Source organism: Apostichopus japonicus, chromosome 3, assembly GCF_037975245.1.
Source record: "Apostichopus japonicus isolate 1M-3 chromosome 3, ASM3797524v1, whole genome shotgun sequence".
NCBI classification, from domain to species: domain Eukaryota; kingdom Metazoa; phylum Echinodermata; class Holothuroidea; order Aspidochirotida; family Stichopodidae; genus Apostichopus; species Apostichopus japonicus.
The window spans coordinates 3,797,600-3,817,618 of NC_092563.1; the positions used below are offsets into that span (position 1 = coordinate 3,797,600).

Consider the following 20,019-nt stretch of genomic DNA (forward strand, 5'->3'; position numbering starts at 1 on the left):
ACGTTCGAAAATCACGAAAGAAAAAAACGTTTCAAAGACAAAAAGCAGTTCAAACGTGCAGGACGTTGAATAGATGAAAAAGAATTACAAAAACAACGATAAACTTTAGACGAAGTAATTGAAATCTTAGGATTTAGTGAGAGCAATAAGAGAGCGATACTTGCGTAACAGCTGGCAATTACGGAAGGGAGATGGCCACACTTACATACAGACAAATTGCCAGATGCTAGAGCGAGGTTAATACGGTAATGCATAGGTTATATGAGGTGAGGGAGTACGCGCTGTGAATTACCACATCTGGACTTTGATTTATCAATAGAACTTGATCCTGAAGATCTAAGACTTTGCTCAACATCCAAATGTGAGACGGTCTTCATGACAAAACAATTTACCTTTTGACGTAAAAATAATCAAAGAGCAGAGATCAATGGTTTAAATGGCTTGGATCCTTTTTACTTGTCTGTGTGTTTGGGTTTCTCATTATTATATTGTAATTAATAGTAAACTGATTTTGATGGTAAGATTTAAATATACAGAACAAAATAAACATACTTAAAGAGAGTTTTATCCCCAGTATTTGAGACTTTCTGAACGATTTAACTGTTGGCATATGGTTACCAACCTCTGGAAATTTTTTTTTACAAAAACCAGGAAGAATTAGCCCAATTAAAAATATCATAATTACAATTTTAAAATTGAAAGAGATATCTTCAGAGACTTTTTCGCCAAGTGGATGATTGAGCCAGTGATTAAATGTGTAGCCCATAATAAGTTAATAAGCCATGCATTTTATTTCTACAATTGGTATTAATCACACATGACAGAAAGCATCACCAAGTGGATGATTGAGCCAATAATTTGAAATGATTCTGTTTATGTGATTCATGATTCATGTGTAGCCCATAATATGTTAATAAGCCATGCATTTCATTTTTTCAATTGGTGTTAATCACACATGCCAGAAAGCAACTTGTTTGTTAATCCTCTGTTTTATCATAATCTGAACAAAATTAGACTCTCGTACTAGCATATATATAGTATTCAAAATTAGGCACAAGGTGCACTGACCTGGGTCAACAACCACTTCCTCTTCCTTCCACCATTCTCAATGAAGGCTTAGATTTCCCAGTGAAACTGAGCATGCTAAATTACATCTGGTGATGTGACAGATTTATTGCCTCTAGATAAAACTGACATCTGTTCAACACACCTCTGGGGTAAAGGTCGTACCTCAAAAAACAATATTTACTTCACTCCTCACTTACCTGTCTCCTTTACCTACGCACACCTATCTACCTTAGTCTAATACCTGGTAACATTCTTGCACTGTGCTTCCAGTAGTACAGTACAGTCTAAGGATATCAATGTCTTAAAATGCAGGCATCCATTGTGAGATCACACGTGTTACCTTTCTCCATGGTTACCGGACCTACAGTTGTACTGTATCATAAATGGGAATAATTTACTAAATCATTTACTAATCATTTACTCTATTAATAATAATTTACTAAAGAGAAACATGATACATTATAAAAAAGACTTCAAAGCCTTCAACACTTTACTTTAAGAACTATTACTAGCTTCATTTTTTTTACATTTTTCAGAAATAAGTGTACAGAACAGTACAGGTATTGATACTTTCAATGTTGGTTATAGATTTGGACGGTTTTGATGCCTAGTATTGACACCTCATTGTCTAAGTTTAACATCTGTCATTGTGTCTGAGAATAATTCCCAGGACATGAGAACCTCCTGAAATCTCACATTTCAAGATTTTTTTGGGGGGTGAGGGGGGAGGAGGAGGTTTTGGTGGGGAGGGTGGGACGGGGATGGGATGGTATTCAGAAATCTTGATTAGCAATGTATCACTGACTGGTTTATTCTGATTCCAATTGCTACATGCTGAACCTAACAATGACAAGTAGGGCATCAAAAGGTTGCAGGTTACATGTAATCACCATTTAAGGACTAACTAGTACGCACGGATGTAATGATGTGTTTGCAGCCACGCCAAGACAGTTCTTTCAGTAGACTAAACAGTGGACTCTCCTTACATATTATTCATTACTGTTTATATCAGGTATAGTTAACATTGCATTTGTGAGATACTCTTGAAGTAAATGTAATCTAATCCTGACAGTGGCTTGCACTTAAAATAACTTGACCCAGAAATTTGGAGATCTTGGAACTTGTTCTCGGAGAAGCAGTTTTACATTACAATAGAGAAGGATATAATATGTAAGCAAGTGAAAATCAGAATGGTACAATTTCTGATCCAGCAAAGTTAATAAATGGCCAATGTTTGCTTGGTTGTTAGCAGGGTTTCTTGATCTTCGATCTTACTTAGTTGAATCATGGAGGTCTGTTTTTACCTCCATGGTTGAATTGTGTACACTGATGAGATAGGTGTACGGTTTGTTAGTGATTTAGTTATCCCGTCAAAATGATTTAGTGTTGGTTATTTACCAGATCTAATAGGATTTGTGTTTGTGCATTCTGTTAAAAGTGTGTACACAGAAGTACACACAATATCTAGTTTCTTAGTTCTTTTTCTTACTTCATTATTATTCTCACCTGATTATAATTTTACCCTTTCTTTCCTATATGAGAGAAAACTACTTTTTAAACTATGAGGGCTTCTTAGAACACTACCTTTCACAACTATGCATGCACTATAATACTATACATATATATCTAACCAATTCAATTTTGTAAACATGTATATTGCTATGGATGAAACAAATACATGAAATGAAATTGTTCTGTTTATAATATCAAATCTGTTTGATTATTGGAATATATGGAAATCAAATACTAACAGAGTTAATCATTTTTACAGAAATTTCAGTCGTCAATACAAAATAAGCAGAGGACCTAGAAATTGAATTATGAATTTAAAAACAAAATTTGAAGGAAACCAACAGAAGTATTGACAAGTTTGCCAAGAGGGTATATTCTGAATTTTGTGACACATTTACATTAATTGGTAAGCTGTAAAACTGTAAAAATTACTCTCAAAACTCTAAATCTCACTATAAAGACAATTATCATTTATGAAAACAAACCTAACTAGTCTGACAGGTGTACAGTAATAATGGTTAGGCTAATAGGACAGCAGTACTATATTATAAATTTATAGTTTATGCAGAGACAGGTAAGGACAGATGCATTAATTGAGAAGGCTAAGTGGGTTTTTTTTTCTGTCTTTTCTTTTCTTGGTATGGGGGGTGGGAGGGGTAAAATGAGAGGGAATTTCATTCCTCCTAAAGCATCACAATGTATTCATTTATTTTCCATCATTTATATATCAACATGAAATTTCCATGATCAATCAATCAAGCAATCAATCCACAGTTAATCCTACACCAATTATTTAATGACAAGTACACCCTGCCAAACAAACTTGATTTAATTTCCAATAAACAACTTTGTGAGATCATAATTTCCCTCCCCATGGGATAACAAAATTACTTCCTGTAAGGAGCCAAAAGTCAAACAAAGTATGCAGACAATTCATGCAAATAATGTCGGCAAGAGATCACGAAAAAAACGTACATCTATACTGGAGCATACACAAGACTAAAGCCAGCACAAGCATTAATGAAAGGGAAACAAACAAGGCAATAGGAACTTTAATTAAGGGCAGCAATATTCGATAGATGCCATTAAGATGAAAGCTAATAGCACAATATATGCATATTACATGACGCGTGTATATTCAATGGATGCTATTAAAACAAAATCTAATACCACAAAATATATACCGACTTTTAATATTAAGAAATACAGGAAATTGAACACCATATGTACACTTTCGTTCGTTAAAGGAAAATGTTCACCTTTATTTGAGGAAATGGTACGGTACTTTCACAAACTGACTCCTTGACAGACTACTTTCAAACAAATAAGAGGCACTCAGTGCTAATTTTGGAAATGTTTAAAGAATGATGGCAAAAGGTAAAATAAATTTACAAATTTGGAGTTACTCTTCCTCAGGAATTATTTATTATCTAGAGGCACGACCGCACGAACGTGTGATGTTTTCTTCTGCCTGATATTTCTTCACGTTTTTTTTTTCGAATTGACAAAAGAACCTGTTGCATGACTCATCTAAAATTTCTCTCGTCCACAAAGTAACTCTAATTATGGCATGAATCATGTACTAGCAAACCACCCCCCTGGGTTCCAATAATTGCTACACCGTTCCTTTCTCGTATTCCTCTAATTATGGAACTGCTGGTGGCAGGAAAGATTTTCATTATCCTTGCCGTCATTGTAACGGTCGCTTTTGGCCGGAGGGTTTAAGTAGGTCGCAACTGGGTAAGGTCATTTATTATTAGGATTGGAAAAAATCTGGACTACAATTGCTTTCATCAGTTGGAAGTGTCTACAATATTAAAGAAAACATATTTTAATGGCAACTAAAAGATGCAGAAAATTTAAAGGAGATATTTAACAACTTTCTGCATTTTATTATATCACTAGTTTTAGAGGCAGGACAATCTTTGCACTTGGTTACTTTCTGTACCAACAAACATGTTCACAAATGGTAAATATATTTCAGACTCCAGAGAAATAAATTTTCAGGTACTTTTTTTAACTGAAGATTACCTTAATTTCTCTGTTTACTCACATCCCATATAATCAAACTCTTAAGTACTAATAGCTTTATGTACAAAAGTCAGGCTTTGGATGCAAAAAGGATTTAAGAGTACCACAATTAGCATTTTCCATGACATCTGGCCCTCTCTAACTATTACAAATTGTTTCTTTCTTCACTTCGTATTTGAAGTGAAACTTGAAAAGTCCAGACAGTGAATTCCATCATGAGGATTTATTACCTAGTTAACTAAGATACCAAAGATTTATCCAGATAAACCCCCAATAAACTCCTGAAAAGGGACTCATAGCAGCATAATCTTGAAGAACTCCAGTCTTTTCTTGTACTACTTAACATTCCCCTCACCCCCCCCCTCCCTCCCTCAAGCAGCCGTAGTACAGGGAGGCACAAGCACCAAATCCTTTTCTGGTTACTGTGGTATCTGTCACTGTTTACAAAAAAGCTTTTATCATGCTCATGCCAGGCAACCATGCATTCCATGCTGTTATATTTCATGACTTTCAATCTCATATCCTATCATCTCCTATTACTAGATGCTTATTAGGCTAATTCCTGGTTCCTTATGGATCACCTCCACTTATTGCTCTACTACACACATACTTGTACAAGTCTCTCTATTCAGTCTCTGCAAATAAAAAATAATGCTGGTGTTTCAAGGGAATTTATTCTCGACGGCGGACCGAGACTTGTCTTTCATCCATCATAATGTGTGTAGTCAGGTACACCACATGACGACCTACTTCATGTTTCGATGTTTGTAAAGAAACATGACAACGACAACGATTGAAACTGTTGTTTACCACAAAGACTTTGAAACATGAAACACTTAAAGTCGTAGCACAAACACAAATGAAACGTTAAATGAGAGTTTCCAGCAGAGTATCTACTGTTATGCCTTTTTTTAAGTACTAAATCTTCCTAGAGTGGGATCAAGTAACACATAACAATTGTGACAAGGATATCTCACAAAAACACTTACACTGAAAATATGAATAATCAAAACATTACTATATCAAGAAGAGACAAGTTAAAGCAATCAAGAAATGCACAATTAGCAATGCAGACACAGACAAATGTACCCTTATGGATGGTATTTTTAATCAGGTCCAATACCTGTCCGGGGACCTTCTTAGGGGAAGCTGAATGAAAACAAAACAAGTGTAAGAGAAAAAGTTAGATAGCATATACATATCATCATGGATTAATGGCAGGTAAAGTGATAGTTGTTATGGGTGGGTTTGTCCAACATGATACAACAATACAGGTAAGTAAACAAATAAACATGCATATTCATCTCTTATTTCATTTGAAAATTTATGAACTAACCAAAGGCAGCAAATCAAATGAGAGCTTCTGTTGCTATATTTAGTTCAGTGGAAGAACTGGTTAACCTCATATGACCTTTGAACTACACACAGCACTTACAATGTACTTATGTTAAGGGGGTTGGTTGTGTCAAGTTATATTAAATAACTGTGATCTTTGACCTTTACCTACAGTATATACTGTATCTCAATAGGTAGGGGAAAGTTTTATTCAGTAATAAATTAACAATAATGCACCATAGGAATTCCTGTGTATTGAGTAGGTTACAGTATGTTTCTTTTTTACCTTAAGAATAGAATCTTCACTGGCAAGCTTGAACAAAAGCAAAACCGCTGAAAAAAAGGCTCGGCAATGTAGTCCAAAATAATTATATTACAAATTTACTCAACCTTTGTCCTGCTCAGAAGTTCACTTTTGGTATATTCTCACGCCTCCACAAATTCTGTAGTAAGACTTACTGTACTACTATATGGACAAAATTGTATAAAAATGTCCAAACTTTCAATGCACTTGAATGTACAGTATAAACATTTTTCAACGCTCCCGCAGATATTGCTAATGTTATTTACTCACTCCGTTTGACAAATTGGTTTACAATGCCCAATTCTATTAAAGTGTGTTTTCATATTACACTAGGTAAACACTACCCTTACTGTGTACCACACAAAAGAATAACACTCAATATGGAAGGGTTTTTTTTCACTTCCAAGGTCATCCGAAATAGTAGCATACTTAAGGGTTGGGGAACTTTGAAAGTTTATACCGCAACAGTTTATCTATGAATACCAGTTTACAACTTAACCATGATATTTCTTGTATAAATGTGGATTCCCCTACATTTCATCATAAAAATTAAACAAAAAAAACATTAACCACTTCTCTATGAAAAGAATGTAATGGTCAATACAGAAGAATAAATAATAGTCATGGACATGAAACTAAACTAGATATACACAGAAAACAAACATGCACATTATGTCAATGCAACCGTGAAAGTTGTCAAAGTTGCAATTATTTTAAATGAAACATGAAATTTTTCTCTATTATTTGCATTTTTGCATCCAAAGTAATCTGAAATGGCAGCATACTTAGAGGTTGGGGGAACTCGGGAACTTTATACCGCAACAGTTTATCTATGAATACCAGTTTACAACTTAACCATGATATTTTTTGTATAAATGTGTAGATTCGTCAACATTTGATGAAAAACAAAATAAATCATTTCCATCTTCTCTATGAAAAGACTGTCAAGGTAAATACAGAAGAATAAATATTAGTCATGGATATGAAACTAAAGTTACTAAACTAAATATACACAGGAAACAAACATGCACATTATGTCAATGCAACCCTTACAATTGTCAAAGTTGATCTTATTCTAAATAAAACATGAAATCTTTCTTCTATTATTTGCATCTATCTATAATCTTAACATTTTGAAGAGCATTCAGTACAGTAGTCAGTATAACATTTACTCAGTACAGTACTTGCAAGGAATCTATTAATAATTTTATACAGTTTGCAAACTGTATAGATACTGTATGTTTCTTCGACCTGTTACAGTAGTTTTGTGATAGAAGATATCAATCTTTTTATTTAAACAGTGTCTAAGTGAGGGCTGAACTAACATAGCAAACTATATACAGTAGTCCTACTATAGTATGAATGATGCTCAAATATGATACTAAAACTTACTGATTCAGTCTACCATTTTCTGTATCAATATTAACACCAAAATAAAGCTTTGTATGTAGCATGCATTACTTTCTGGAGAAATATTCTTCTATATCAGCCACTAGTTAAAACCTATTTCAGTCAGAAAAGAATTTAATTAGATGGTAATACAATAGCTAACGATATATGTGATAGCTTTTGTACACAGTAAAAGCACAATACTGTATATTGGAGTACATTCTTCTATTTCTGCAACTAGTTCACTTCAGTCAGAAAGGAATTTAATTAGGAAATTGTTTCCAGTCAAATAGGAACACAATTTGGATTCAACTAAACATCTACTGTACTGTTAAACCTTGCAGTCTGTCGTCAAAACAATAACTATTGTCACTAATTAGCCTTTGGTAGACAGCCAGCCAGCATGATTTTCTTGAGTAAATTCTTGTTTCTGCCACTAGCTAAAATTGTTTAACTAAGAAAGGAACTTAAATATATATTATATTTACATCTAGCAACTTGTATAGCAAGTTTGACCACTTTTGCATAGCATTTTGCAATTTGATACCGGATAAATTATTCCATGAAACATAGTGACACTTAACCACAAAGATGACCAGAATTGATATTCATTGAAGATTTCTGTCCTAGAGTGTTTTGCTTTGAGATGTTCAAAATTACCAGAATTTCTACTCTGTTACATATTTAGCAACCAGAAAGTCAAAAGACTTAGTGATTCCTTGCCCATATGATAATAAACTTTAGGTAGAAGATTTTCTAACGATCTAATGCTGAGCAGAAATGGCAAGTCTTACAGAATTGAGTAATGCAAACCTATGCAAAGAGGGTCGAAGGTCAAACAAACTTCACTTCTGTATAATTCTACTTATTCTGATTATAACCAACAATTGACCTTGAATGACCTTTGACCTCCATGAAAAACAATAGGGATTATCTGTTCATCAAAGGCTACCAACATACCAAGTTAAGTTTCATGAAACTTTACTTCTTGAGATATTGTATTTACAAGGTTTACAGCCTTTGACCTCTGGTGACCTCAAATAACCATTAACCTCCATGAAAAACACTAGGGATCAGCAGCACACCAAAGGCTACCAACATACAAAGTTTAAGCAACTTTTACTTTTTGAGATATCGTGTTTACACTGTTTTGACATGTGGTGACCTTTGATCTTCATGGAAAACATGAAAAACCATGTCGGACCCCATCAGTTGGAGTTTCACAAGTTATTGCCCCCAAGAGCCATAATTGACCTTTGGTGACCTTGGATTACATAACGGTTATTTAGTAAAACGTGCACCTACTTCATTCACAATATGTCCCAATATAACAGCCATGCCAGACTTCGTCACTGGAAGTTGTTGCCAAAATTAACATAAGTGGGCATTTTTTTGCCCATAAGCAACCTTGAATGACCTTGGATGGCGATACGTTTTTATGAAAAGTGTTCCCAGTGATGAAGTGCACTCCATCCTAAAATTGTTATGCACTCCAATGTACATACACAATGTTATTGCTAAAAAGGTGTCAAATCCATCCTTTGGCACCTCATAACTTAAGAACCAGGTGTCGGATCGAAGTGGGAGTTAGTTTCGTCTATAGAGCACACAGAGCTCTATCATTTATTAAAATATTGACAAACATTTTTTTCTTTGCCTTCTATCTCCTAAAATGAGCATATTTATAAAAAAATACATGTCGGACCCTGTCAATGGGAGTTATTGTTTTCAGCCTTTGACTTCTGGTGACCCCAAATGACCTTTGACCTCCATGAAAAATAACAGGGATCATCAAATCACTAAGAGTTACCAACATACTATGTTTAAAGCTCAAGTCAACTTTACTATTTGAGATATCGTGTTAACATGGTTTTCAGCTTTTGACCTCTGGTGACCTCAAATGACCTTTGACTCCCATGGAAAACCATAGGGATTACCTGCTCACCAAGGGCTATCAACACACTAAGTTTAAAGTTCAAGCATCTTTTACTTCTTGAGATATCGTGTATACAATTTTTTTAACTTTTGACCTCTGGTGACCCCAAATGACCTTTGACCTCCATGAAAAAACAATAGATATTACTTGCTCACCAAGGGCTATCTACATACCAAGTTTAAACTTCATGCATCTTTTACTGCTTGAGATATCATGTTTACATGGCTTTCCGCCTTTGACCTCTGGTGACCCTAAATGACCTTTGACCTCCATGAAAAGGAGTTGGGATCATCTGCTATCTTAGGTCAATCCACAGTCTAATTTTCAAGTTGAAGCATCTTGTACTTCTTGAGATACCCTGTTTACAATTTTTCCCACCTTTGACTTCTGGTGACCTCTCAAATGACCCTTGACCTCCATGAAAAAAGATAGAGACCATCTACTTACTAAGGGCTACCCACATACTAAGTTCGAAATTCCAAAAACTTGTAATCCTTGAGATATTGTGCTTACAAGGTTTTCAGACTTTGACCTCTGTTGACCTCAAATGACCTTTGAACTCCATGAAAAACAATAGGGATCATCTACTCACTAAGGGCTACCAACATACCAAGTTTGAAGTTCATCCAACTTTAACTTCTTGAGATATCGTGTTTACAAGCAAAGCGTCACATACACACACACACACACGCCATCACCATCGCATAGATTCCTTTCGGCCTTCGGCAAGGAATCAAAAAATGTTTAACATAAAGTTGATTTCTCTACATGTTTGCATTAACACACTAGGAACTACAAGTTAAAATGAAAATTCCATCTCAGGCATGACTGCATCAGAAATGGGATTTCCCTAAACTAAGACACATGCTTCAACCAGTAGCCTTGCTTTTAATATGCACAACACATTTCCAGGGAAAGCAAAATCTGAGGATTTTCTCTTAGTATTGTTTTTGTGTATGAATCATCTTAAAGCAGATTTTTTCATGAGTAATGAATTTTACCAATAATTGCAAGTTTTTCTCAAAATAACATTGTTACTGATCAAACTAATGTATCCTCCCTAGATTGTTAATGAAAAATGAAGGTTAATGAGCCATAAAGTAATGAACTGAACTTGATTCTCTTCTCAACTTTTGCACGATGGTAATCACCACCATTCACATGTAAAGAAAACATAGGAAATTCTCACAAATTTTTACTTTTACTTATATAGTTATAAATGAAAGTTAATTAGTCAAGCTAAGGGCTTAGAAGTTTAGTAACAAGTAGCAATATCTTAGACTTAGTTTCAAGTATCAAGAACTACGTAGACCTTGTATCAAGTATAGTACAACAATTTCTTAGTATCAAGTAATATGTAAGTTTATCTTAGCAACGAGTAGCAATATCTTAGTATCAAGTACTGAGTAGCTCTTAGCCTTAGATTGAATTTGATAAGTCAAAAGTAATCTCACTGGCAACTCTGAAGGCTATTTTAGTTAAAGATTTCCTCACAGAGCATATGTTACTCCCTTCCTTCAATTTTTCTTTGTCAAAATTAGACCAGCATAATTAGCAATGGTCTTCCAATGATCCTGAAATATATACATTTCTGTCATAAGCCTAAATATAGTACTGTATGATGCATTGCTCATGTTAACAAAGTATGACAGTACAGTACCTAATGGGTTTGATGATTACAATGCATGGTTGTAGCTCTATGGTTTGATACACTACAGATATTTTCTGCCTGATTTTCATTATCAAAAGTGCATCAAGGCTGTTGTATTTAAGATAAAATCTACTTTACCCATAAATTACTATTCTGGAATTTAGTAAGAAAATCTAAATTTAAAATAAACATTCCTCCCCCCTTTGCGATGGATGTTTGGATAGATCCATATGACATGGTAGATTTAGATTAATGTGTGGTAAGCATGATACACAAAGGACCCATTTTGTGTTAATTCTTAATCATCCTAGATCTGTATGCATAGTTGATATGCACAGTTATATGTAAATGTTGGAAGTATACATAGCAGCATAGCCCAGACATATGAGTATAATATATTCATACTCATGTTCATACTCATGTTGGCTTAAAATGTAATGTGCAAGATGAAGAAACATTTCTGTATATATGCTAAAAAGATGTACATGAGCAACATATTACCGATAAAATACCTAGAGGTAACCTTCATTTGTATGACTTATACTATATAGCACATATGTTTTTAAGCAGGAAAATGGGACATAAAAATATACTAAATACTGTAGTATTGTTAGCAAAGCCTTCCCCTTTGAAGTTTTTTGTACTTTTGTCCACTAAATTTAATTAAGTATGGCAAAACATCTCATTCTGCCCATAGGCCAAATCTTATGAACTAGCTGACACTTGATTCACCGTAAAGTTAGAAGGGTTGAACAGTTGAGCATCCCTCTACCTTCACCATGGCATCATTTTGGGCTTTTAAGGGCTCACCAAACACCATTAGCATACAACCCACCACATTAACACATTGTCTCTTAAAGAAAAAAGAAACTTATTTCAATTTGCCTGTTATACTATAATGAGAAATATTTTTGAGTAGATATACCACCACAAGAATTATAGCCAGTATACACATTTCCCCAACACACACTAGCAATGATACAGTATTCTTCAAATAACAACTAATTATGCCTCCACATAAGAAATCTCTTAAACCCCGGAAATGAGATGCAAGTTCCCCAAACTACTATAGTTTCTTGAAAGTGTAGAGTTGTCCCAAGAGAAGACAAGTGTAGGATACCCATGCAATTTATGAACTTATATAAATGGGACATGCTTGATTATCCAGAATACATGAAAAATAAAGAAATTGAAAAAAAGCTAGTTTAAAGTTAGTCCACCACTTTCACCCAAGTTTTACCCAACTTCATATGAAGAAACAGAAGTATATAATGAACCTGAATGCAACATCTAGTGTTAGTGGAGTAGTTGGTGAGATTAATTCACAGGAAGAATAATTATGTAGCTTTTGGGAGGAAGAGAAGGTTTTGCTTGCGGCATTTTCTTGAAAAGAGAACTTACGGTAGCTACGTCTCAGGCCGATGCCATCACCAATCAGTCTCACTGTAAACATAAGATAAGGTTGTGAAGCTGCGTAAAGTTAACCGAGGACGTGTAAATGGCATGCAAATGGTTATTGTTCATGGGAACTTCCTCTAACTGATAATGAAAGTTACTATGAAGTTACAGTAAGTAGTAATATAAAAAAAATTACAGAAAACAGGAAAAATATATATTAAAGAAACCCCATTTTGGAGGTACTGTACATTATTTTACGAGGCCGAGGCAGTAACAGTTACCAGTTGAATTGATGACAGAATGACCTTCTCAACAATATTATTAATTAATAATAATTATTAATTAATATTATTATTAACAAAGAAGTTAAACACACACATGTGGATATAAATTGGTGAACACAGGCACTAGCCACTTATTAGGTTGAACCAGCTGGTGAAATAAGTTGGCAGTACAGTAGTAAGCTACTATGAATATTCAAATAAAGACAAAACCTTGTTGTTTTAATACTGATCCTGCCCATTTATAAAGGTAAGGATTCCAAAATCATTTCTCTTAGTTAATGATTTTCTTGTTACATATACAAAAAAATAGGGCTGTAAGGGATTTCAAATCCATGCCATTCTTTAAAGTTTCAAACAGCGAACCCAATTTGGCTAACAGTCAAGACTTTCAAATATTTGGACTTAAAGCTGATGACTATCCCTTATATCATGATTATAAATTAATTTTTTAATTAATTAATTTTTAATTTTTGGGAAATATTTTATGTTATTGTAATTTGCTTTTTACATGGCTGTTCATACCCTTATGTCAATTTGAAAAAGCCATGAAGAGTTCACACATAACTGGATACAACCCATTCACCCCCCCCTCTCCCACCCCATGCCCAGGTGATACTAACAGCTCAGCTACAGACGTTCTTTAAGTACCTTTATTTTATCGAGCATGCTCAGTGATTGCTGTGCACTAAATAGATTCTACATGTCTCATGCACGACTATAAAACTATCATTCATTGTTTGACGAGTATTCAAAGATGCACCATGGGATTTTAATTAAACATTAATTAGCCTACAATGATTTAATTCTCAAGACTCTTAGTACTGTTAGTGGCAAGCAGTTTGATTTCATCGCCAATATATGATACCAAAACCAAAGGATACAAGTTTTCATTGAAGTACAAAATTGTCAAAACTGAATTTATTGATCATTAGTTTCTCCCTACAGTATTTAAGTTTTGTACAATCATGATATTTAATGTCGTCATGCAAATATTCCTACCATTATTGGTTGCTATGTAGTTGTATTGAAGATGTGCCTGCTTATGACACTACGAATTACAATCAAGAAAGTATCAACTTTCAATGAACTTGGGAGAGTTAATGTTGACAGGAAGAACCTGATTAAATTATTTAATACTTCCCAAGATTATCCCAGTAAAGATGCCAACACAAGAATATGAAGTACGAAAGGCAAAAAGGACTAAATAGCAAGAATCATCACATTTAGTGCACTACAGAATAGTGAGGTTCTTAATGGGTTGATGTGTATTTCAAGGTTAGAATCATGTTTGATACAGAAAAAAATCAAAGTAAAAATGGGTGGCAACAAGTAACTGTGAAATATCTGTGATTTACAATGAAATGAAGTCAATGCAACTGAAAAATTGGGTCAACTTGATAAATGATATAATCTGAAGAATTTTACATTTTGATCATCGTGGGGGGGGGGGGGGGTTGGGTGGCTGTACTGAAGAGACATAAATTTTCAGCAAATGTCTTAATTTATCTAACAATAAGGATTTGACTACTTGAGGAGGTAACTCTTTCTGGAATCAGGCCTCTAAATTTAGGCTATGTATTTACCGGCTCAATGCCTATGATTTTCACAATTTTCCCGTAGAAGAAACAAAGCACTTGCACTTTTCTGCCAGTTGACATGTTGGGACTGACACTGGGACTGGAATTATGACAGATTGCTGGATAATTCCAAAAGGTAAAAAAATCTTTTTGATGAAAATTGACATTCCTCAAGTTAAAAGTATGTCACTGCAAAGAGGATACTCGACAAAATGGAAATTGTCCAGTGACATTCATTGGGCAATGGGTCTTACTTTAATACTAATGCAGGCAAAATGGCTGGCAATAGTTATAAAGTTAAGATTTATGAAAAAAAAGGTTAAATAAAACTTATAAACACTCAAGCCTGTTAGACCTTTTGGGATCAGGTATTCTACTTCCATGCCTCCTTGATCGTGAGACTATTTTCAGGGCCAGTTTTGAAATAACTTTCTCTGCTTTTGTCAGTGGTGTGTTGAGCGATTGATATACTTGGTATTTGTGCATGGTAAACATAGTTCCTGATGCTTTTAAGCAAATGAAATGCCAGACTTTTTCAAGACCAATGATTTACCTCTAGTAGGCCTAACAATTGTAACTGTTGCATATAATGTATGGTAACCACTATGATTAATTTGTAATGAACCACAAATTTGTCACCACGGTTTGATATATACTGAATGTTTATCTCACCTTTCTTAAACAATGTGCTTGTGTAAATCTTATGACAGTGCACTAGTATGTGTAGTCGAACTGTAGCTGGGATATCCAGCGGAATGTAAGCCTAGTACAAGTGCTTTAACTAACTTGCATGATGGATGATCACAAATAAACTGCTCTGGTCATAATATGGCAAAATGTTCTTTTTGCAGAAAGAAAAAAACATTTTTATCAGTATGAAAATGCCAATTTAGAATGAATGTTCAAAGGGGAATTTCAGTAATTTCCTGAACTTCAAAATATTCCACAAGAGAGATTTTACCTTTTCTCTTTCTCCCAACTAATCCCCATTTTCCAGAATGCCTAGGAACCCAAGGGTACAGTACAGAAGTACTGTGTATCAGGGGACTTCCCCAGAAGAGAGACTTAGGTGTTTATACCTAATTGTGTAGAGGCTAATGTGACACCGCTTTTGGAATAGTTGCACCATTCTTCGTTGAGTTAACACACACTAAACACAGTTTATAAGCTTTAGCAATGTAATTAAAAATTAGGTTTGGGCGATACAGGACCTCATTTTATGACATTAATGATGTAGACTTTGCCATATTTTAAAATAACCAATGATATCCTTTACAAAAGAAGCTTCTTGAGAAAAGTTGCACAACTTTTGGTTTTGAAATCAAGTAAAAGTAGATCCAGAGAAGAACAAGCAAAGATTTACAGGGTCCTAAGTTCTATTAAATATGTGTACCAACTTTCTTCTTTTTTTCCATTCCTTTTCTTTTACTTTTAATCGTTTTCATGTATAAAATACCCAGTAAATTACACTTGCTTCATGTATGTATGCAACAATATATATAAAAAGTCACACAATGAGCACTGGGCCAGCGAGCAATGGGCAATGACCTATAGATTAGGTAACAGTAACACATTGAATGGGACTTTTCTATAGACCCTTGAACATGGCATCACTGAGCAAATGATATGATTGGTTGACAGAATACACAAAAAAACTTGAAAAGTTGGTATTTTGTGCTTTTAAATCATTAAAACATCCAATTACTATGTGGTAAATGTTCTTGTAACTCTCTTCCATCATGCACATAAGCATGTACTTCTTCTTATTTGCATATATATTCCATTATCTACTGTAAGTACTTTGATAAATCATGTGACAAGTTAACTTGAAACTTCTGAAACCACTTTGAGTGAAATGATGCTACCAATCCAGAAACATGTAATCAATTGAAAGCACAATTTTCTAATTAATGTCTTTCTGTGTGGCAATAAAAACCTTTTATAGAGCATGTGTAAATACTTCATCCTCTTCTCAATCTTTTTAAATGATGTGTGTACATATTACTTTCCAAAGACAGAAATATCTTCTTTTAATGTTGTTATGTGCATGATTATTGCAGGAATTGACAGAAAAGACAAAGTTTAGTGACTTGCTTTCTGGTCTTGCAGAAAGTTTAATGGTTATTGATTATAGATCAGACATTCTCATTAAATGCTCCCAAGAATGATTTAACCATCACAATAGTTTTCAGTTTTTAAAGGACTATGTCAGCTTTCATCTTTGATTTTCTTAGCTGCATCAAAGGTAGAAGAAGAATAACTTTTGAAGTTAAGATAATTAGGTAAGAATGAAGGTGAGTTATAAATATGAATATATGGTTACATGCAGTGTTAAATATCTGTTTTTGAGCCTCTCGTCCTATTAAAATGCCCAAACAGTTCACAAAGTGACTTCTAAGTTCTACCAAATGGACTGTCTTCTATAATCACCGGGAAAAATGACCAGGGAGATACAAGTAACTTCTCTAAGTTAAGTTTTGGCATCGGACTGTGCAACGGCGAAGTTCATTAAACCTTAACTGGAGGGACAGGCAGGACTTCTGCTGCAGAACTGTATAATCTCCACAGTGTATTCTACATCCTAATTGTTACCACATAGTTACCGCTGACATAGTTGCAAATATTTTCAGGAAAGAAAGTATATTTAATCATGAAGAATTTTCATTTTCTATTGACTTCCCCAGTATGACTCTGACTCCAGCAACAAAATAAGCTGTTTGAAAAGCGTGAGGTATTCTTGAATTACTCCAAAATGTTGATGTCTGCTTTCCTTTGATTAAGTAAGAATTGCCCATCACACTACTGTTTAACGTTAGACAGTAAGACTAGAGTAAGACTACTGTTACGCTAGTTACGCCAGGCTATGTTTCTCTGCGCTCCTGTCTAGCCTTGGCCTAACTCAGTTAAACATCTACCAAATATAGCCGAAGCTACGTTGCACTGACCAAAAAATATCTCACATAGGTTACGACGAGCCACGAAGTCCAAACGTTAACTTAAACTATTTACTTCAGTCAATGGCTTGTTAACACATGCAGTAGGTTACGTTCTAGGCTAGGCCTAATGTAGACTAACGTTGGTTATACATATAAATGTTGGCCTATGCTTAGCTTGTTTGTAGGCTAATTTTATTTTCTATGATTACCATATTTATTTGTGGTTCGGCCTTCATCGTCGGCAATAACTATATGCGATAAATCCTCATTTGCTATTTCTTCGTCAGTTTCCCCTTGCTCTTCTGCTTTTGAAACGGTAAACCGAACCGATGCCATTTTTGTCCGCAAATGGCACACGTACTCAGTAAGTCAGTACTGTACGTTCGTAAATAATGTACGTATCTAGCCTATAGTTTGCAGGCGAAGATTGTGCAATCTTCGACGTGGGCTAGGTGTGGGCTGATCATAGAAATTGAAGTAGGTATGGGGCTGATACTATAAGTGCTAAAACTTCATTGAATAGAAAATTGACATTGGTTGCATTGAAGCCCTCTCAAACTGTCCATGGAAACTGATCAGTAAATAGAAATATTCCCTTTGCAGAAAAAAATTGTACTTTGTATGTAACGGTATTGCGTCCGTTAATAATATTAAATTTAATTCAGTACCTCTACATTTACTGATATGATTTCTCTTATTAATTGCGGATAGAGAGCTTTAAGTTCGTATCGGTTTTAGTTTTATTGAATCCTATGAATCAGTTCATTTGAAACCGTATCCTTTTCCATGTTAAGATCCGGGATGAACTCGAGTTCCACTAAGTTTCTTTCAAGATTACAATCTCCGAGTCAAACTTAACAACACGTTTTGCTACGGAAGATAGTTTTTAGTGATAACAGTCAATAATTGAGAGACTAAAGTGAAGGTTGTGATCGACGTTCGATAGACATTCGCGGCTCCACAACACACCACCATTGAAAGTCCCAATTCGAAGGACGAGAGTGTTCTTCTGCATCTGACCATTAGTTCTGGTCCTACTGTTTTTTTATTTTTTTTTTCAACTTAGAGTCTACTAGCCTATATATGGGGGCATAATTGCACCGGGCCCCCTGAAGTCGAGCAATGCAATTGTCTAGCCTCCGTCATGAAGATAAAAAAAATGCAGTTTTGCCGTATAATAAACCTATAGGCCTACAAAAAGGTTTTATTCTTGCTTTTTCTGCACCCAATTTTGGAAAAAGGTTTGCGTAATATGTGGAAAATGTCCGTATTTTCCCTCGCCAATGAAAAATTCACTAAAGGGCACGATAAGAGAGAAACTTATATAGGCTATGTAATTTAATAACATACTTTGGCCTATCATTATTTCAGAATGAGAAGTTGAGGACACCTCTAATACGCCAGATATACAATATGCCACTACACATTTAACTTGTTGTCAAACGGAGGAATCGGGAGCCAGATCGGCCTTGTGGGACAGCTATGCCACTAGGCTAAGTTTTGAAGTCTTCATAATGCTGATTGACGCCAAAAAAAAAAGGTTGTGACCCATTCATGACTCGTCGCCTCTCATCATGAGGCCTGCTGCCATAGGCTAAGTTGAATTTACAATTTAACACACGTTAATTTAATCCGTCAGTACGGTGCTTTTTTTAGATGATCCGCCCAGCGGAACCCACTTGAAAACGTCACGACGGACCAAATCGGGCCTAAAAACCAAACCCGATGCCCACCGTGACAAACTGAACTATCAACAACAATCACTCCCCAGCACACGTCAAACAACCCTCACCCGAGCCGAACCACATCTACCAATAGTACAAACGGGCGGCTCGCAAGCAGGCCCGCCACCAGCCCCAACCCCAACACACGAACGACCCGAGAAACATATGGACACCAACGGTGAAATCGGCTTCAATGTGAAACCGTACATTTCTCAGCATAAATATGTAAGTAGCGCATCGTGAGGTATAGATGATATTATTACCACTCGTTATATACAAACACGCCAATGCATATTGCAGAATATGAAAGTAACTTACATATGAGAGGGCGCACTTTCTATTTTATCTTGTTTTGGGCGGTGATTATATCCTAAATACTATTTATTTTTTTGGGTCAAATCCTCATGAAAATAGGGTTATATATATTGCAAAGGTTGTCTTCAAAGTTGCATGGGGGGGGGGGGGGGTGCGGGAGAAAGGGTTTACCCTCTCTAGCTTTCCAAAAACTAATGTAGGTAGAGGCATGAAGCATTATGGAGTGGCCAGAGAGGAATAAAGGATTTCATAAGAGTTGGCTCTGGGATCATTGATGCTGACTCCATGTGGGGACCAGGTGTGGCAAAAAGAAAAGAAACATTTATACATGAAATGCTGCATTCTGAGGCATATTTAGATTAAAATTAGGTCTATAATTAAGCCTTACCACAAGCTTGAGCTGGTAAATACTTTTTAATTTTTGTGTGAAGTTGAAGAGATTGTATCTAAAACCTAGAGAAGTGGTATTATTATTGATAACATTTCTAAACTGAACCATGTCCCCTCAATTGATGATGGGAGTTGGGCCGTCCCCTTTGCAGACACTACTGTGTAGGAT

At 35.1% G+C, this 20,019-nt stretch overlaps 1 protein-coding gene across 4 annotated transcripts in view; it reads right to left on the reverse strand.

The window, feature by feature from the left end:
- Positions 1 to 17,827, reverse strand: part of LOC139960481 (solute carrier family 12 member 6-like) — a 49,827-nt gene extending 32,000 nt beyond the window's left edge. The window contains exons 1-3 of one of the 4 annotated variants that reach the window (XM_071958866.1): positions 17,631 to 17,827; positions 12,628 to 12,669; positions 5,701 to 5,760 (exon numbers count right to left, since the gene is read on the reverse strand). In XM_071958866.1, the coding sequence (XP_071814967.1) occupies positions 5,701 to 5,760; positions 12,628 to 12,669; positions 17,631 to 17,757 (229 nt within the window). In that variant the 5' untranslated portion in view covers positions 17,758 to 17,827. The remainder of the gene's footprint in view (positions 1 to 5,700; positions 5,761 to 12,627; positions 12,670 to 17,630) is intronic. The other 3 variants (XM_071958875.1, XM_071958885.1, XM_071958889.1) reach the window with 3 other exon arrangements.
- Between the last annotated feature and the right edge of the window lie 2,192 nt (positions 17,828 to 20,019).